The sequence below is a fragment of the Anguilla rostrata genome, chromosome 18, assembly GCF_018555375.3.
Source record: "Anguilla rostrata isolate EN2019 chromosome 18, ASM1855537v3, whole genome shotgun sequence".
Taxonomy (NCBI): domain Eukaryota; kingdom Metazoa; phylum Chordata; class Actinopteri; order Anguilliformes; family Anguillidae; genus Anguilla; species Anguilla rostrata.
In genome coordinates, this window is record NC_057950.1 from 2,218,174 (window position 1) to 2,239,059 (window position 20,886).

Sequence of the window (20,886 nt, forward strand, 5' to 3'; positions counted from 1 at the left end):
AATTGCTTATGTAAGTGTAAAGTGACACCGCCACTCCCAGGTATGGCAGTGTCACACCTGGGATTTAAACCCATATCCCTCTGGCTTGAATACTTTCAGTTTCAGTGTGTGATGGTGACACAGGAAACGCTTCGAGTGGAAATGAAACGTTGCGTGGACTGACGTCTCTGTCTTTGACAGACATTTTCAGAAACATTTACAGCTCCTGGCTGACAGCTCATCCGATGTCTTTGCATTAGTTATTTTGATGAATTGGTCCATTTACTGTCTGACAGATTTTAACTGTCTAAAAGTTTTGGCGTACGGACGGAAGGTCTCTGAAGAATGTGATGCGGCCGGGGGACTGCTTTGCTCGTTCTCTGTGGGGAACGTCTCAGAGCGTGATGTAACGGGCTGGGACAGGCATCAGACAGGACCAGAATGGGGGCTGTACGCAGGATTGGATTGAGTTCAAAGTTTGGAATAATGTTTGTATCAGGCTAGAATAAAGCTCGGGTGGGATTAAATTGGGGTTATTAAAGGGTGAGGATGGCGTTAGGATAAGTTTAGGGTGGGTTTGGCATGAGGTTACACACACACCCACACACACACACACACAGCAATGGCAGATACTCTATACTGTATATTGTATATTGTTCTGTATTTTTAAAAGGTTTTTGTGTTATGCCACAATTCATATAACAGTAATGGTTACGTGTGTAACAACCAGAATGCAGCCCCCCCCCCCCCCCAACAGCAAATTTAACATTGCTACTCCAATATATACTCGTCGATGGAAAATCAGACTTACTTTAACTCCCCAGACCAGTGTTGTGTATGTGTATATTAAGCCACACCTCTGACAGATGAACTATTGAACTATCAACAATCAGGCCCACTTGACTAACGGCTTTAAAAAGTGATGAGAAAGGGACAGAGCAGCTGTATAGAGCATGTCAGTGTGTGCTCAGTCGATATCTTCCAGTTCCTGGAAAAAATTAACTCCTGGAAGTTTAACAAAACCAGCAGAAGACTTCAGAACATAGAGGTATATTATATGAAAGGAGAATGCCTGTGAACCACATGCAGACACCACAGAGGCATGATTCTAGCATCGCTAAAATTACAGAACTAACGCTAAAGAGTCATTAAATAAGGGAGAACACCCGAGAAACAGGAAGTCTTGGCAGGTATGCATGCAGTATTGTAGTAATATGTCTTTAATGAGGTGGTTGTAACGCACTGAAAATGTGCAATAAGCTGAATTTTGACTGTGCTGGAAAATCTCCACGTGACGCACGGGGCATGGTTGAGCGTAGCGTCAGATGAGGGAGGCTGTTTGGGCGCTTGAGGTCAAGATGTTACTTTCTGTGCGAAGAGCAAACCCACAGCGGAAAGCAAATCCGAAATGATTTAGCTCGTCTCATTAAGTCGTCTATGATTCCTGTTTTATTAAAACGCTAGCGGGCTAGCCAGCCCATGAGTGATAACCGCTCCCATCACACCTCACAATTATCAGCTTCTGTTTCCAGCCCCCGGCCTGGGGAATCGGTTTTTAGGGTGGAGGTTTTTTGGTGTGTCAGAGAGGTTTATTACAGTTGTTGACCTTGATAAGTTCTGGTGTCTTACAGTTGGTGACCTTGATGTGATAAGTTCTGGTTTCTTACAGGTGGTGACCTCAGTGTGATAAGTTCTGGTTTCTTACAGTTGGTGACCTTGATGTGATAAGTTCTGGTTTCTTACAGTTGGTGACCTTGATGTGATAAGTTCTGGTTTCTTACAGTTGGTGACCTTGATGCTGTTTGGTGTATCTGAGGGGTTTCTTACAATAGCAAGTGACGTAAGTGACATACCATGTGACAAAGGCAGAGGCATTAATGAAAGTCTTGGTTGCTCTTGTGAAGGAGCTGCGTAGTCTTTATAATGGAGTTATATGGCTCCAATGAAGGACTATTCATAGACTGCATATGTATCCACAAGAAAGACCCTTTGCATCACTAACGGCAAAAAGTGATTAATTTTGACTTTGACCCATTGCCTCTTTCCCTGCCTGTGCCTGTTTAACTGGAAATGACTGCTGTTCTTTTGTACAGCGTTGAGAGGCAGATCATACAGCCTTGGTATCAAAAAAAGTGGATAAAATATTACTCGTGGGGGGAAAAATATCTATTGAAGAGTAAGGAAAAATGGTTGAAAAGAGAAAAGTTCAAATTAGCTGGAAGGTTCAAAGCCATTACATCCAGCTGGAAAAGCGCTTCAATTGAATAATGTATTCCTTTCTTTGTGGCGCTATATATATATATATATATATATATATATAAAATAAAAGTATGAGATTAATTTGTTCACCCTGTTCAGATTCTTCGTTGCTGCAGTTTCATGAGTCATTTGCGCAGTTCATTTAGGAAATGAACCACATGTGCCGGACCCAAACAGCACTGCTCCTTCTGTACATTGACAAAGGCTCTGGAAAGTTGTTCCGCAAAGAGAATTTACAAAATGGAAGCCTGATAGAAATGTGTGCTTTAACTATGACCTCATTGAGCACGGTTCACTTCCATTATCTTTTAAATTAAATTATTTTGGGCAGAAGATGAATTTCACTGGGCATATCTGTGGTTCTTTCTATGGTTTAAAGAAAATAAAAAAATAAGTGACAACCGACCCCCCACCCCCCTCCCCCACCCCACAGTGCTTGTGGCAGGTAATACTAAAATTCGTAATTCTGTCTTCAGGGACGGTTGCCTGGCAACCAGGTAAGGGGTACAGCACATTAGGAAGTAGTCCCCCTACCCGATGCAAACTTACTGAGAGTCCCAGCCGTGCAAGTGCAGAGGGATCGAGGAGGAAGCGATACGGCGGTGTGACGTTTGGCCGCTGGTTCGGGTTACCGGTTACCGCGGCGTCCGGTTTCCACGGCAGCCGTGTGACGCCAGCGAAAGGGGGCGCGTGCTGATCGCGAACTCGGCAACCCGAAACGCCACCGCGCCGCCCCGGCAACGAGACGCCGTTAGACCGGGCGACGAACGAGACGCGGGTCGGCTTTCCAGTCACAGGCAGAGGAAAGCCATGGACGCCTCGAGCGGCGTGGAAGCGCTCCTCCCGTCTTTACCAGACGTTCACGGCGTTCAGAACTAGCGCTGCGGCAGGTAAGATCCCTCGTGGCAGCGTGTGTAGGATTGTTACACTGACTACACACTAAATAGTTCAACGCCTGTACTTTGTGAGACAAACGTTGTGTTGTGTGTTGACATCGGGGAATTAGAATCCGTTTGTGCTGATCTCAGTATATTAATTACAAAGGGAGGCGGCCTTGAGGGCTGATTTATGAACGTTCGCTATTGCTCGAACCATCGAACCATCTGTTGTGGGATTGCACGTGAACGGATGGCGCAGCACTTGGGAGCTAAGGGAGGAATTTAATATGAGTTAAATAATGTGTTATTATTTAGCTGAATCAAACGCTCTCACGGGGTAACTTGTGAAGCATTATGAGCTAGGAATACAGCACAGGGCACAAGACAGACTGTTTAGATTCTAGCAATAGTTTGAAATTACAAGTAGAGAAAATAGTTTAGTTTTTTCATTGCCAATCAAGTTAACTATTACTTGCAGTAGGCAAAAAGACAACCAAAACAAAACAAAAATGCTTACACAGTGGAAACGGAAACATTCACAGAGAACATTTCAAATAATGAAGTGCCAGTCAACGTCCAGGCGAAAGTACAGTGTCCTAAAACGAATAAATAAATTAAAATGAATAAATTCCATTTAGTGCCGTTATTCCCTGCTTGGATAAATAATGCAGTCCTAACCGATCTGTCGGCCGTCAGAAATGTGTCGCTGGGTGTTTGCGTCTCTGTTCAGCTCTCGAGGCTTGGCAGGCTGGGGAAAGTCAGGTCTTCTGGAGATGACGGCTTGAGGTGGAGAGCAGGGCGTGACTCTGCGTTTCTGACTGTGCTCGGGTGTCCCCTTCCACCTGGGGAAGGGCGGTGTGCGGTTTGCAGAAGGGTTTTGCGTGTCACCGTTCAGCGGCCGCCCTTCGTGAAAAGTGCAGTGCGGTTGGACCGGTGCCGTGGGCTCCTGCTCAGGGCTCGCTCAATCTGGTTCTGAATGTTCCGTTTTGCATTTGATCCTTTTGAGAGTAGGTTTTTTTTTGGAACGTTTTTCAAAATTCTAAGTCAGTGTTCTAGAACTAATCGCTTTCAATTACCAGTAGTAATTATTACGTCTGAATTAGAATGTTCAGTTCAGTTGATCTGGTTCATTATCCGGCTGCTTCCTGCCTGAATCCCCGGCTATGTGATGTAGCCTAATTCCAGAGCGAGGGTCTTCTCTCTCTCTCTCTCCTGTGGGAAGCTCCTGCGCTCGCTCACAGTCTCGGGAGAACGTGCTCAAGCACAAGGCCGCTTGTGCGTCAGGCCTACCGCCAGCGTCACAGCGCAGAGAAGAGACACGTAGGCTGGAGTTCAATCAACGTTAAGAATCTCTTTCTTCTTTCACAAGCACAGCATTGGAATGTTCAGCAATCACTGAAACCGGTAAAACCGAACTGACTTTATGAAGTGTTTTTTTACAGTGTTTTTGTTTGCTTGTTGGTCAAAATGAAGGACAAATGTTGATTGAATACGGGGCCATAGTAAATTGCCAAAAAGAGCAGGAAGAGAAAGTGTGAGAAAAAGCAGTCGAAAAACCTTGAGCTCATCCCTGTGATGTTTAACAGGCATTGATAGCTCAATAAAGGCAGAGCATTTCGCCTTGATTTCAACGAGTGGAAATCTCCAGAAACAGTGGCCTGAGTAAACTGAGCCCATTCTTCTTCCTTCCACGCAAAGGCCTTGCAATGTCCTGCCGCTGATCGTGACAAACCAGGCGTATAACCGGTTATCGGATATACGGGCACGTTTGGCCGTCCGGAGGGAAACTGCATTCATTTGCCGGGAGCGCAGTGCCCTGAAATGGCAGTTATTTAAGCCAGCAGGTCTTTGGCAGAATGCGGAGGCGTCTCTCACACTTTTTTTTGTGACATTTTGTGGTTTGTGAAGCCTCAGTCTCCCGCCATTACCTTTTCATTGGTTGTTACATCTGAGTTTGCCGTTGGGGTTCTGCATAATGCTGATTGGTTGATACTGATGTAATTCAGATGTCACTTATTCAGCTGATTCAGTTATCATTCCCTTTATCAATTTCGGTGCCGATAAGCGGCTGTCCAAAAGATACGTCGGAAAGTCTGGGAAAATCTGGAAGAGTTACCAGTGGGGCTGTCACAAAATGAACAGGGAATGTCTCTGAGACACGAAACCGGTTACCATTTGCTGCGGAGTCATATTATGGGATGGCGTGCCTTCAATTCACGGGGCTTTATGTCTGTCTGGGATGGAATTGCATTTGCGAGCAGACGCAAGATGTCTGCGGGATTTTATTTCTGAGGTAAATCTCCATATTAACATGGGTGTGGATGTAAATCTTCCCTGACAGTTGAAGAAAGAAAATTGCTTTTGTGTGCGAAGTAAGTGTCTTTCAGTCGTGGTGAAAAAGGGAGAATATGTTAGGGAAACGGTTGGGTGAGCTGCAGAACCTAGACTTTGAGTACAATACTCTTAATATAAAGAAATTTCTAAGTGCTTGACAATGGTGCACTGTATCATATTTCTGATGAATGACGCTAATGGTTCTCCTTCTAGACTTAACAAAATTAATTTTACACTGTTTTAACCCGATAAATGTAATTACGAAAAAGTCAAGTTTTTCTTCCGTTTTCAGCCTACGACTTATTTTTTTGTCTAAATAAGTAAATTTGCTCGAGTCGTATTAGTGACGTTCATCAGTTTGTTAAAGCGCGGGCAAACATGGCCTCTCCAGAGCACGTGCGGTCAAGAGCCCCTCCTTTTAACCCTGCTCTACTGCGCCTCATTCGTCCTTTTCGTCCTACAGCAGAGGAGGAAACTGGAAGCTGCTTGAGCTCTTCCACAATGAGGCATGGGGAAGGATGAATTAATTAATTTATTTATTTGACAATTTAAAAAAATGAGATTTCATAAGACTGCATAGCAGACAGTAATCCTTTAAAAAATCCTGAGGATAGAAACACATGAAAGGCAGCAGACTTACTACTTCCATTGTGGTCCTCTAACATTCAAACATAGGCATGACAAAACATCCAAGTACAATACAGTTAATGCAATGCGATCGGATATGACAGAGCAATAAAAACAGTCACCCACAGGACAGACAGCATACTGGCAGACTGGCAGATTATATTATAAAAGCAATGGCGGAAACCCTGCAGAAGGGATCCATCCCTCCATTTACTCCACCCTGGCTAATCACGCACACGCCGCGGTCGGCACGGGAACCGCGCGGGCGTGTCACTACCAGGAAACGGTTGGAGGAAGAACTCCCCGGGCAGTCCTGTTAAAAAATAAAAAATAAAAACTTTGAAAATGTTCCCTGAGCTCACTTTCTGAAGACGGGATTTTCTGTCTCTTTTTGAAAACTCCCCCTGCAGTCTCGGGGATTATCCTGAGGTTCCTGCTCGTCCCTTTTCACGGTGTCCTGCTTCACTGAAACCACAGCGTATAAAGTTATTACTGCAATAACGGCGAACATCATTGGGCTTCATTGTCACACTATGGCAGTGATGTATCGCCCCGTTGCTTGCTAGCTAGCCTTGTGGCAGACTTGATAACGGATAACCATATGCGTTTTTGAAAGCCTCCGCTTTGTTAACTATTTTGTATGTGATTAATATTGTGCATCAGCCAATGAGTTTGGTTTAAAAGTGAGGACATTCTTTGTGAGTGATCTGTAGAGTACCTGCAGCTAGATGCACACGTACCTGGCTCTACATCCAGAAGTACTAAGGCTTCTGTGTGTAGGCTTTAAATCATTAGCTGACGTTCACTGCAACTGGTACTGGTACCGAGTGCATCTGTGTCCTGTTTGTTTTTTGTTTGGGCCTTGTTTGCAATCACCTTAGTCTTTCCCTGGGCAGCATAACATACCATAACAACAAAGCCATTTTTAAAATATAAACCACAGGCCTTAATTCAGCCTACATTTTCATTCAATTTAATGTGACTTTTTTTTTCCAGTGCAATTTTTCAAAATTTTCTCATGAATTTTGTTGTTGGTGTGAGGAAACACTTTAATTTAATTGTGAGTGAGTCTGAGTGAGGAATGCTGACTGAATGGAGGCCTGCTCCTGTCCTGGCAGTGACTCGCATGCTGATGACTGTTTGTTTTAAATGATAATCAAGTCATTAAGCCGGTCCGTGTATTATCTGAGCGTGTCATTTTCCTTTGACAAGCGAGAGTCGGATGAAAATAAGTTTAATTAACGGAATAGCTGTCCTCTTTATGTTAAACCAGATGAGATGAGCTTTTTCTCCTTTAGACATAAAAAAAAAATCCAAGATGTGCAACACATTGTCACATTGCTCACGGAGATTGAAGTGTAGTACTCGGGGGAATTCAGTGAAAAACGGCCAAACAAGTGATGTAGCACCTGCTTTTGGTCTGCTGTGGAATATTAAGCAGCCAGAGAGAGAGTCAGAGAGAGAGAGAGAGTGAGGGAGAGAGAGAGAGAGAGAGTGAGGGAGAGAGAGTGAACGAGTGAGTGAGTAAGCGAGTGAGCAAGTGAGTGAGTGAGTGAGTGAGCGAGCGAGTGAATAGATATCAACCGGGTTAATTCATCAATATATTTATCGAACAAATAATTTCATTTTAGGCCTATTTCTCACACTCCCATATAGTCTATGAGTTTGTCATTTATATTTAAAATGATTTTAATGAATGTATATGATATATATTTAATGAAACATTTAAAAATAATAAAAATATCTATCAGAACAATGTAGCTTATATTTTTTCGCGGACCCCAGTTTGAGAACCGCTGCGCTGGAGCATGTGAGTATCGAGCCTGCAGAATGCTGCACCCCCGGATGAAACTCAAACCGGATTTGGATTTACCACGTCTGTCCGATTTGCACCGAAACGCGACACGCATCGGATTTGTCAAGAAGTCGTCGGATGTATGTCACGTAAAAAAAAAAAAGAAATAGAATAAATAAAAGCGGGAATGTATTTTCCTTTGGGGTGTGTGCTGGGGAGAAACGGCGGAGCTGCTGCTAGCGTGAATTCGGAGGGGGCGGCGCGGGGCGGCGCGGGGCGGCGGAACATCAGAATTTCAGACGCGCTCGCGGTAATGCGGTTGCCACGGTCACGGCTCGGTCGCGGGAAGAGACTTCAAAGGCCCGCTGCATCGCAAACTCTTACACCCCGCGTGGGAAAACCGCGTGGGGAGACCTGTTACCCATCAAAGGCCGAAGAGATCTGGCTGTCTGTTTAACAAAAAGCCCGTTTTCTGCAGTTCGGCAGGGTTATGAAGCAGCAGGAACCATCGAAGTGGGAACATCAGAAGCGCAACATGTAGGCCAGTAGTCTCCAACCCTGGTCCTGGAGAGCTACAGGGTCTGCTGGTTTTCATAGTGACTCTGCACTTCATGAATCAATTAGAGCTGTTGATTACACAGTTAACTCAACTCACCTGGTGTCCTGGGTCTCAATTGGGTGCTGATTTTAAGGTGAAAACAAAAAGCGGCAGACCCTGTAGCTCTCCACGACCAGGGTTGGAGACCACTGATGTAGGCTGTACACGCTGAATTTAAATTCATAAATATGTAAAATGCTTATTACAGATTTTTCAATTCATTCGTTCACTTCGGTTCTTGAACGGACTGAATTGAAAGGGATCTGACTCAAGCTGTTTAAAATGTACATCAATGAAAAAGCACAGTAGTAAATATTAATAAGCACAACTGCCATTCAGGTGTTTGTGATCATTAAAGCCTTCTTGTATTTTTAGAAGGCTGTTTTTTTTCTCTCTCTCTCCCTGTAACAAGATGCCAAATACAACCTCTTAATCATCAATCATTAAAAGCACCACATGTCGGGTTACATTTTAGGTTGGCTTTGTCGCAGCGAATCACCTTGTTGTTCTACAGTGGCTACAGAAACAGTGCATTTCAGGTGAACATCAGACTGCAGAGAAAAAGTATGCCACCGGCTATACTGTTTGTTCATTTTCCAGTTATTTAATTGAATTGGTTGTGTCTGTAATTTTATTCCAAACAATGTTTATTGTAGCCAAGTTACACAGGTGTGGTTGTGCTGCAGCTGTTCAGTTTTAGGCAGGGGATGACGTCCCCTGGTTCTGGAAAAGTGCTGAGAATAATATTCAGCACTCAAGCAGCTGATTGGCCAGTTCATTCATCTGAACTGGTTTTTAAACGGGTCCAGATCGTTGAAAGTTGAAACCAGCACCAGTGCCTGTGAGCCGGAATTTGGACTTGGTTGCCTCACCACTGATGACAGTGTGTTTTCTAGCAACGGCTGACAAACAGGATACAGAGAGCATACCTGCGTACCTGCAGAACTTAGGACCGTACCCAGTGTCTCCACGGGCAAAGGTGAGTGTGAGCAAGGTTCTGTTTTGTTGGGTGCAGGTGATGGATGACATCAGTGAGGTGTGACGGCTGTTTTTTTAGTTAAAGAAAACTTAGCCGCAGAAACTGTAGACCCGAGCTCCAGTCGAGCCCCACAATGGGAGCGTGTGCTTCGCTGTACCAGCCTGTGTGACTCACGCCTCTGCCCCCTTTTCACTGCAGACAGAACAGAGAAAGGCTTGGAGGAGGGTGGGGGGGTGGGGGGAGGAGGTGGAGAAAGATCGTGATTGCAGACCTGGGGGAGGAGGAGGAGGAGGAGGAGGGGGGGTTTAATGAGTTTGTCTTTAGCTGAGCTCTTCTTTATTCGGTGTGAGACGTGTTTGGTTAGCGTGAGAGCATCAGAGCCTGGGAGCGTGTGTGTGCCTCACGCCCAAAGCGTGAGAGTCGCCAGCCTTGACTCACCTTACGACACTGTGATCCAGGAGATTGCTTTTGTCTTCGCGTAATTCACTCCTTCGCCTTTCAGTCTGAGGTCGGGGTGTTTATTGGGTAAATATATCTCGCTAAATCCACGTGATTAAACACTGTAGTGTTGTTTGATTTTTTTTTGCCCGTGTGTGTGTGTGTGTGTGTGTGTGTGTGTGAATTTAGCCTATTTTTTGCATTTGCTAGCTTAGTTCCTTCTTATTGGTAACTACTTATTAGGTAACTACCGATCATTATGCGTTCAAAAAAAATGTTCTACTTGTAACACTCTCCTGTTAAAAACACAAGAGATGGCTTTGTCCTTAGATCAGGTTGACTGTATTCGATAGAATACATTTACTTTGAGGCAATGAAATCCCACTGTATTCACTGTGGTAGCAATTGACACTCATGAGATGTAGGATGAACTAATTCTAGCATTGACACCAGTGTTAGCATATTTCAGCATCTCTCCAGGTGTGTTATCACTAGTGTGTACGTAAAGGTGTTGCTCTCCAGGTCTTTTATCACTGATGTGCACGTAAAGGTGTTTCTCTCTGGGTGTGTTATCACTGGTGTGTACGTACAGGTGTTGCTCTACAGGTCTGTTATCACTGGAGTGAACATACAGTAAAGGTGTTGCTCTACAGGTCTGTTATCACTAGTGTGTACATACAGTAAAGGTGTTGCTCTACAGGTCTGTTATCACTGGTGTGTACATATAGTAAAGGTGTTGCTCTACAGGTCTGTTATCACTGGTGTGTACATAACAATGCTGCTCTACCCCTCCACCCCTCCAGGTGGCGCCACAGTAACACCTGACAGAAGATGCGACGTGGTTGGTGGGTCTTCAGATGGCTGGGGACAGGGATCGGCCTCCTCACATTAATCACCTACAGCTGCTCACAAGAAAACACAGAAGGTAGGTTCTCTTTAACTATTTGTGTACGTGACATGAAGACAGTGTGAAAGGGAAAAATAATGTCCTTTTACTGGAAATGGACTTTGCGGCCAGCTGACGTAGCAAGGTCAGGGAGTAACAATACATAGTTTTCACAGCTATTTTACCCCTAAAATAGCTGTGACTAGACTTTAGCCCTTCTTGATGTTTACCCATCTTTCCTTTCTTGTTGATCTGTTTTCCTGTCCTGTTGCTTGGCGATTTCTTCCCAGCCTTGGTAGCGATCAGCTGCAGTTACACCTCTAAGCTGGGGCCTGCAGTCCTGGCCCTAGAGAGCCGCAGACACTGCTGGTTTACCCTGCCGCTCATCCCTGCATCCACCAATTAAACAGCTGGTTACACAGTTAAGAGCCCGCCGGTTTTCCAGGGCTCTGATTGGCTGCCGAGGTTAAGGTGAAAACCAAAGGCCGCAGGCCCTGTGGACGTGTAGTTCCAGTGCATAGAGACAGCCTCAGGCTGGACACGGAGGACAGCCAGGCTTTGTGATGGAAAACGGCGTTAGTGGCCGATGTTTCTGCCTCTTCAGTTTATTTATGCGGTCTGTTATCACTCGTAAATCTCAGTAAACAATGGTATTACCTACAAAACTCTCAACAATTTTTCCTCAAATATTTTTTAGTAGTGTTTCTCAATTTGTGGGGCTGTATTCACTTTCAGGGATTTAGAATCTTGGTTCTTTGATCGATTGGTTCTTGGTTCTTACGCACGGTCTTAGATATTAAGTTGAAAATGGAACAGTAAGAATGCAATGGGCTTAAGTGATTGCTATCTGCATACTCAGAGGAAGTCCATTGATGAACATCAAAGCTTATAGTGCTGAGAGCAGACCCATTTTAAAGGCTAGCATTTCTCCTTAATGCTCTACAAACCATAACAAATTAATTGTATAATAAATCCATACATCAAGGACATCACAGGGTTTTTAATGCTGATATTGGATATGCAGTCATTGTTCCTTAAAATTTCTTCAGCTCCCATATTTTTTGGCAAAAATACCGATTGTAAATTACTTTAATTAGTTTCACGTCTTTCTAAGTTTTTGACCATGCTTCCTGTTTAAAAAACTTTTGATTGCTTTTATTAATTTTGTCATGCAGCTTGGAGTGGTATATTACTACGCTCAGACTTGGCAAGACTTGGCAAAGGTCAAAACTGCAGAAACTTGAGTCAGTGACATATATTCAAAAATATGCAAACAGTTCTAACAGTCTTTGAGGCACGCATAAGCATTAGCAATTCTGAAATTATTCTGTTTCGCTTGTTGATATGTTTTACACATACACACTGGATCAACAACATCTTAACAAATGGCCTGTTTGCTGTTTTGTTAATAATGACTGAACCAGGCTTGATTTATTATTCCTAACTCGTGAAATTGTTTGTTGATGCAATGTCAGGCGAGTCTCCAATTGGATATCTGAAAATCCACAATTGATTTTATAACTGACTGAGTGCACAGTTAGGTGAGGTGGTTGATTGTAGATTGTCGGTAATTGATGCTGAAAGATGTTTACTCCACATGGGCTAATGAACAGCACGCTGAGGGAGAAGGCTGATGTGCTATAGCAATCCCCTGTGACTTACAGGCTGGGATTTTAGTGGCAATGCAAACAATGAACCAATTTTCAGCATGGCCCATTGAAGTAACCGCTTCTAAATAGATTTGTGACGATTAACCGCACCCCACTGTGAAATCGGTCGGAAGTCTGTCTTGTTAATCATCCATCCATGTCTGAAAATGCAGGATCTTTTCTTATCTACCATTTCGTATTGTGTGGCTCTGTAAACTCCCATCAGCCAGTGCAAACCGTCACGGCCTTTGTAGAGGTTTATCTGTATCTCTAGTCATTTACACATTAATGTACAACTGAATGGAATTTCACAGAACCTAATATATATATATATATATATATATATATATATATATATATCAATACCCCCTATTAGGTGGTAATATTGAGGTCATGCCAATATTGGCCAGTAGGGGCTAAAACACTCATTTATCAGCATCAACAGATTGGATTATGACGATATGATTGATATCATTGGCTGTAAATGAAAGGGAAATGCTCATAAAGCCTAGTCATAGGCATTTATTCATTTTCAAATGATCATTAATTTATTATTTATCAGCTGAAATCACAAGCAAAGTAGTATCCAATCAATGTTTGACTTGAAAATAAATACAAGAGTATTTTTTCTTCACAAACTCTGCCTTTAATTTTTAGTCAATTTAAAGACTATTACTAATTGAATCCATTCCTCAGTAGAGACTGGATTTTGAATCCGCTGAAAGTAAATAGCTAGACTCAGACATGTAAATAAAACATAACTGGTGGCGTGCACTTTAAATAATGTCTCCCATTCTAACTGCAAAATAACACTGTTGCAATGCTGATGTGCCAGAAAAAGTTTTACAAAAATGTGTGTGAGAATTATAGTGAGAAAGTGTTGGAGGATAATTGTTGTAATTTTCAGTAACTGCACCTTTTGTTTCAAATAATGCCGCAGTGGCACAATATTCTCACTGCCCATGTGTTTCTGTTAGTATTTCTGTTGCAGAAATTCATATTTCATTAGGGATTATTGTTTGCTTTTAGTTGTTTTAAATGAGTGTGTGTGTGTACGGTGTGAGTGCATTTGTGTGTGTGTGTCTGTGTGAGTGTGTGTGTGTGTGGTGTGACTGTGAGCGTGTGTGTGTGAGTGTGTGTGCGCGCATGTGAGTGTGCGTGTATGTGTGAGTGTGTGTGTCTGTGTGAGCGTATGCGTGTGTGTGTGTGTGTGAGAGAAAGTGAGTGGAATTGGCCTCACAGTAATGAAGCAAATCATTCTCCAGATGGTGAACCCACCCACCTCAGCAAACCTCCTGAAGGTCACTCGCTTTGGGGAAACCTTATTTAGTTGCAACTTTGCACTGGCCTGTCCTTATTTCACCATTTATTACATGCTTTTAAGCTTTTCAGCACACATTCCTAAGTGTTGTCAGGAAAATAATTTTATTCACACATTTTTTTTTTTACCTGTAACATTGTTAGGGTGCAGGTCTATGTCATGACAATGCAGGCTGTTTTCTAGTAAATTAATTTTTTTTTTTAAAACAACAAAAATGCAGGTTCATATTGTGGAGCCCTTGTACATGAGTAGTTTTATTACAAAAGCATTTTGTTGACTGAGGTAGTCATCAACTGAGGCTGCCCGCTCCCGAGGCTTTAATTGGCTGCAAGTCTCATTGGCTGAGTCCCTCATTGGCTGAGGCTCTCATCGGCAGAGTCAGTCATTGGCTGAGGCTCTCATTTGCTGAGTCCTTCATTGGCCAAGGCTCTCATCGGCCGAGTCTGTCATCGGCTGAGGCTCTCATCGGCTGAGTCCCTTATTGGCTGAGGCTGTCATTGGTTGAGTCCCTCATTGGCTGAGGCTCTCATCGGCTGAGTCTGTCATTGGCTAAGGCACTTACTGGCTGAGACTCTTACTGACTCAGCCTTGCCACTAAACCCCCCTGGTGTTCTGTCACACACTGATATGTGTACTTGGGTCGGCTCAAGTGCGGAATCCTCTTAGGGGTGCCACTCGGAGTACAGTCGAGAGATAACGGCGAAATGCCCCGGCACATCGCGGGGCCCGGCACAGGAGCGCACTTTAACGTTTCATTAGCATGATCCGCCACAGGTTCGCCACACAAAGATACTTATTCCCCCCATGACACCGTGGAGGCAGTAACCCCAGGCGAGGCTGTTCTCGGCTCTGTAATCTTCGCTGAAACGTTATTACTCTAATGTGCGGCGCTAATCCTCTGGAGGCCCTGGATTAGCATCGCCGCGCGTTCCTTTAGCGGTAATTATCGCGGGCGCCGCGGTCGCTAATTTGCAGGCATTCCCACGTAATTGCGTGGCACAGGTGAGAGTTACTGCGGTTCGGAGACGTTCAGAAGAGAAATAATGAGGCCTTGAGCAGAAGATTCACAACCCCGAGGTTATTGTGAGGAGAGACGTAGACAAAGAGCAGCGTTCTGCTTTAATGGCAGGGTAGCAGGGTGAAGGATACTGTGGTAGTGTAATGTGATTAGTGAGTGGGGTGATGGGTACTGTGGTTGTATAGTGGTTAGTGAGTGGGATGATGGATGTTGTGGTTGTACAGTGGTTAGTGAGTGGGATGATGGATGTTGTGGTTGTACAGTGGTTAGTGAGTGGGGTGATAGATGTTGTGGTTGTACAGTGGTTAGTGAGTGCGGTGATGGATATTGTGATTAGTGGTTAGTGAGTGGGATGATGGATGTTGTGATTAGTGATGAGTGGGATGCTGGATTTTGTGATTAGTTGTTAGTGAGTGGGGTGATGGATATTGTGATTAGTGGTTAGTGAGTGATGTGATGGATATAGTGGTTAGTGAGTGGGGTGATGGATGTTGTTGTATAGTGGTTAGTGAGTGGGGTGATGGATATTGGGATTAGTGGTTAGTGAGTGGGGTGATGGATGTTGTGCTTAGTGGGCTGATAGATGTTGTATATGAGACACATGAACCAACCCTGTTGGTCTCAGTGTATTCTAATGTACATGTTTAGTCTGGATAGACAAATCCTCCCCCTTTTCTGCCTCCTGCGTTGTGTAGTTTTGCGTAAAATCACCTCGGCGCGGTGTGAGCAGGCAGCGATTACACAGCCTCGGTGGAGCAGGGTGCCTCTCGGGAATATCTAAGAGGTTGTCCCTTTCTTCTGTGTGCCGGCTGCTGAAACACTTATCAGTCTTTGTGCTGAAAAAGACACAGAATGGCTGTCATGCTTAATCACCGGGAACGGCTTAAAGGGAGTAAGAAGAAAAAAAACACCTCCTTTCATGCGAGTTCCTCCATCCCTCTCAATCGCTACATCTCTCATCAAACACATCCATTTTCACTGACTGCCTGATTAGTGGAACAATTTGTCGCTGTCTTCCCGGCACAGTGGGGGATTACTGGAGTTTGTGGACGGTTATTTATAATCAACGCTCAGGCCGGCGAGATTAATCGGCCGAAAACAAAAAAAAAAGCGAGCGGAGTCGCCGCCCTGCTGTTGGCCCGGTTCGAGCGCACGGTTCTGCGCTTATTGAAGTTTGTGGCCATGGTGACCACCCGCAGTGATTTCCCACTTGGCCCCTCCCCCAAGCCCTCACGTTCTCCAGCCCTGAAAGAGTCTGGATGAGGGCCATTGGAATTACCAAGATTTATCAGTTTACCTCTGCGGTGGCCCTTTGATTGCCTTCCAACACAAACAGACGCACGCACGCACACACACACAAACACAAACACAGATGCACACACACACACACACGCACACGCACACGCACACACACGCGCACACACACACACACACATACACAACCACACACGCACGCACACACACACACACACACACACAGTCTTCTGGAGAGGGGCTGGCCCTGTCTCTGTCTGGGTTCAGCGGTAATGGCCTTCAGTGCGCGCGGGATGGCAGACGCAGCCGCGCTAACGTTCTGAAACAGAACCCGCGCCGCGCAGTGTTCCTCTCAGCCTGCGCCGCGCAGTGTTCCTCTCAGCCTGCGCCGCGCAGTGTTCCTCTCAGCCTGCGCCGCGCTGTGTTCCTCTCAGCCTGCGCCGCGCAGTGTTCCTCTCAGCCTGCGCCGCGCAGTGTTCCTCTCAGCCTGCGCCGCGCAGTGTTCCTCTCAGCCTGCGCCGCGCTGTGTTCCTCTCAGCCTGCGCCGCGCAGTGTTCCTCTCAGCCTGCGCCGCGCTGTGTTCCTCTCAGCCTGCGCCGCGCAGTGTTCCTCTCAGCCTGCGCCGCGCTGTGTTCCTCTCAGCCTGCGCCGCGCAGTGTTCCTCTCAGCCTGCGCCGCGCAGTGTTCCTCTCAGCCTGCGCCGCGCAGTGTTCCTCTCAGCCTGCGCTGCGCAGTGTTCCTCTCAGCCTGCGCCGCGCAGTGTTCCTCTCAGCCTGCGGCGCAGTGTTCCTCTCAGCCTGTGCCGCGCAGTGTTCCTCTCAGCATGCGCAGTGTTCCTCTCAGCCTGCGCCGCGCAGTGTTCCTCTCAGCCTGCGCCGCGCAGTGTTCCTCTCAGCCTGCGCCGCGCAGTGTTCCTCTCAGCCTGCGCTGCGCAGTGTTCCTCTCAGCCTGCGCCGCGCAGTGTTCCTCTCAGCCTGCGCCGCGCAGTGTTCCTCTCAGCCTGCGGCGCAGTGTTCCTCTCAGCCTGCGCCGCGCAGTGTTCCTCTCAGCCTGCGGCGCAGTGTTCCTCTCAGCCTGTGCCGCGCAGTGTTCCTCTCAGCATGCGCAGTGTTCCTCTCAGCCCGCGGCGCAGTGTTCCTCTCAGCCCGCCGTGCTCGCCCGCACCCGCCTCAGCGCTCTTAGCGCTCTGAGCGCCGCCCTCTCCCCCCCCGCTCTGCGGGACCCCGGGACGTCTGAGACACCGCTTACCGCCCGACCTCCCTGCCGGCCGCGGCCCGGACGCCGAGCCGTTTACACGGATCACCGAAACGCGAGCGAGACGGAGCGGAGACAGACAGACTCACAGATACCCGCTGCGGCTTCGGCTAGACTCCCCCCCCCCCCCCCCCCCCCCCCCACCCCCCCCCCCCCCCCCCCACTCCCGCCATACCTCCCCGCCCCCCCCCCCCCCCCCCCCCCCCCCCCCCCGCCAGCCCCGCCCCCCCCCCGCACAGCTACGCTCTCTGACCTTGTCTGGCGTCTGCCTCCACCTCTCAGCAAAGCCGCGGTGATCCCCTCGCGGCGCAATTAGCACTATAGCGACGGGAGGAGTCGCGCGGTTCCCCCCCCCCCCCCCCCCTCGTGCGGCGCGTGTCCCCCGGTCTGCGCGAGTCGTCATGGCGGCTCTGGCGGAGGCTCGTCGCCGCCTCTGAAGGACTCGTGGATTTCTTGAGCCCCGTGATTGGTGACATCCACGCCCACATTAAAGCGCAGCTCGCTTTGCCGCGGTCTGTCAGAGAGCTGCGAAGCATCACGATTACAGAATTTCTTTCTGAGGACTATTCGAATACCCTAATTAACTGACATTACTTTATTATCGCATGGTGCGTTGCGTTTTGTCATCTGATGGATGTTGATATGATTGCTTGATTGAAGGTTTGTTCCCCCCCCCAACAATTCTTCTTATACTTTCATGAGTTTGCCAATCACAAACATTAATAACCAAACTGGGTTTGTGTCAGACAGCTAAACAATTGTTTATATTTGTTGGTAAATTTAAGGAGTCCCGTGGATTAAATCCAGGCCACTGAATTTAACATTGATTAAATACAGGTCTCAAGTATGGAATTAGCTAAATGCCCCATATCCAAGATCAACTTTACCTCTTATTTAAAATTTTTATTTTTCTTCTCAATAGGATGTTTTTCAGATAAGCTCATAATTTTAGCAGTTGAAATTTAAAATGGCTGTGGAATGTCAAGAAAAAAAATTGGTCACTGTAAAACCTATGAATAATTCTGTTATTTCAGTTAACTGGAAAGCATCTGTGTGAATATTGAGCAGCTTCAAATCTAATTATGATATCATTTAATATATCACGGTGTCAGGTTTGTGCTGGTCAAAAATTTTAATATTCAAATACAGAGAGCTTAAATTAAATTTCTTCTTAGTAATATATTTGCCTTGGTGCCACAGTCTATACAAATGAAGAAAAATTAGGGCTACAACAAATAGCAAATGTTGAAAGATATGTGTGTCCATATCATGTTATTTCTTAACAGGCATAGATTTTGTTTTCGCTTCTGTCTACTACAACTACTACTACCACTACTATTTACTACTGCTATTGCTACTGCTACTACTGCTGCTGCTACTACTACTAATGCTACTAATACTACTGCTACTGCTACTATTACTACTGCTACTACTACTAATGCTACTAATACTACTGCTGCTGCTACTACTACTAATGCTACTAATACTACTGCTGCTACTACTACTAATGCTACTATTACTACTGCTACTACTACTATTACTACTGCTACTAATGCTACTACTACTGCTGCTGCGGCAGTGACTAATATTACTAATACTGCTATTACTGCTGCTACTACTTCATTTACTACCAACAGTGCTACTACAGTATATGTAGAATGTATATTTATTTGATATGGAAGACATCAATATCTAGGAGGGCCTACAAGGCATTTTATCTGAGGCCTGGTATGATTTCAAGCCATGTCAGAGCTAATGTTGGAACAGTAAATCTGTTGGGGCAATAAAACCCAGTACACATGAGATATGCATTTCCATGAGAATTGCATGAAGTGCATCTGTGCCTGCATGAGAATTGCATGAAGTGCATCTGTGCCTGCATGAGAATTGCATGAAGTGCGTCTGTGCCTGCATGCCGGTGGGGCACAGGTAATCCTTTCCCTCCCGTCTGCGCCACAGTGTGCTGATCTGTACCTGGAGGCACTGTATATCCATGGGCTCTATACCAGGTACACCTGAGTTACCGTGCTGCTGCACCTGGCTAGGCTCAAGTTTGTGTTCATTTAGAGAGGGTTCGGTGTCAACAAAACATGCTAGAAACTCAAAATGGGTTTCCTGAGTGGTTTTAATCATTGGATAAAGCTGTTATTTGTGTGGTGGTGCTGGGATCTTACCTCAGACATCACCAGTCTGGGTCTGGGATGCACCATTAGCCAATTAGAAGGGTCTACAGCAGTGACACACAGCAAGCTTTGGGGGAAGGGGGGGTGTGTTGACTTCCCTTTGCCTGGGCTTTTTGTTGTGTTACCATGGCATCGGCGCTAGCTAGAAACTAGCGGTTGTCATTGGGAACCTACAGGTTAGCGGTTGTCATGGGGAACCTACAGGTTAGCGGTTGTCATTGGAAACCTACAGGTTAGCCGTTGTCATTGGCGACAGATGCCCCTCTCTGTGGATTGGACCTTGTTTTCTGTTCATTGTGCAGCGTGGAGAATAATCACAGGTTTGTAGGTTATTGTACAGCAGGATGCTGCCTGTGGAATTAAGGGGTAGTTTAGCAAGGATTCTACCGCATAATACATCAAACAAGAGAAAGTATCAAAAGATGAACGAGGCTCTCTGTGTTCATGTTAAATTTCTCTGAAATACTTGAAGCCACATTTAACAATACAGTGCTACTCCTTGCCTTCTCATTCACTAGTGCACTCTTGCCTTCTGACGGGTGAATATCGAAAAGGGAGGGATTTTCGGGTCCAAAAATAGTAAAGTGCGGTATCGTTTTCCACCCACAGCACTCCCTCGCTCCAGTCGGCCATGCGCAGAACGGGCTGGGGAAAAAAAGGACACGCATTTGCAATTCAAGCTTAGAGCTTCAGGGCAGCAACACCTTGATTAAAGTGGTGGGTGTTTTCCATTCAAGGGATGTAATTGAATGCAAATTGTAGTGGGGCAAATTAAAATGTTTAGATTGCCCTTGGAGTAACCCGCTGACTTTTGTAGTGTGTCGAGATTGTCTTTTTAAAAAATTATCAACTTTTCTGTGTTCGTTTCCCTCTTTCTGTTGGATGATACTAGCGTTCATTATCATCTCACTGGGTGGGATTAATAGAGCACGACATCAGCATATTTTATACAGGGGACTTTCAAAGAATACCATTAAGCTGACAGAATTAATGAAATGAAATGCAATCAGTAATGTGTTCTCCAGGTGACAGAGAGCATTCATCAATCACGGTGGATATCTCCACCCTGTCAGCAATACCACACTGAAGAACTGGCTTCCTTGATTATAGAAAGTAGCTATTCAGGGTTGGTTCAATTTAGCATAATGCAGTTTACCAAAAGACTGCCAAAAAGAAAGGCCGACTTGTATTATTGTCAGACCAGAAACGTATCTTTGAATATTTCACTTTGAATAAATATCTGTGCTTATTATAGAGACAAAAGCAAACATATCTATTCCTTCTTTTTCATAATTAAGTTTGAGTGAAAATAAAAGAAACCAACATCATAACGCTGTCCTTCATCAGAAATGTAACTCCTCTGGGTGACGGTGAGATTTATTCAGCTCAATCTGGTGTATTTAATTGGATTATGCCACTTGTTAATAGTAATTA

The 20,886-nt window shown here is 45.5% G+C and overlaps 1 protein-coding gene across 1 annotated transcript in view; it reads left to right on the forward strand.

The window, feature by feature from the left end:
* Window positions 1–20,886, forward strand: part of LOC135244743 (protocadherin-15-like) — a 187,824-nt gene that overhangs the window by 23,258 nt on the left and 143,680 nt on the right. The window contains exon 3 of the mRNA XM_064317270.1: window positions 10,691–10,812. Coding sequence (XP_064173340.1) covers window positions 10,719–10,812 — 94 coding nt within the window. The 5' untranslated portion in view covers window positions 10,691–10,718. The remainder of the gene's footprint in view (window positions 1–10,690; window positions 10,813–20,886) is intronic.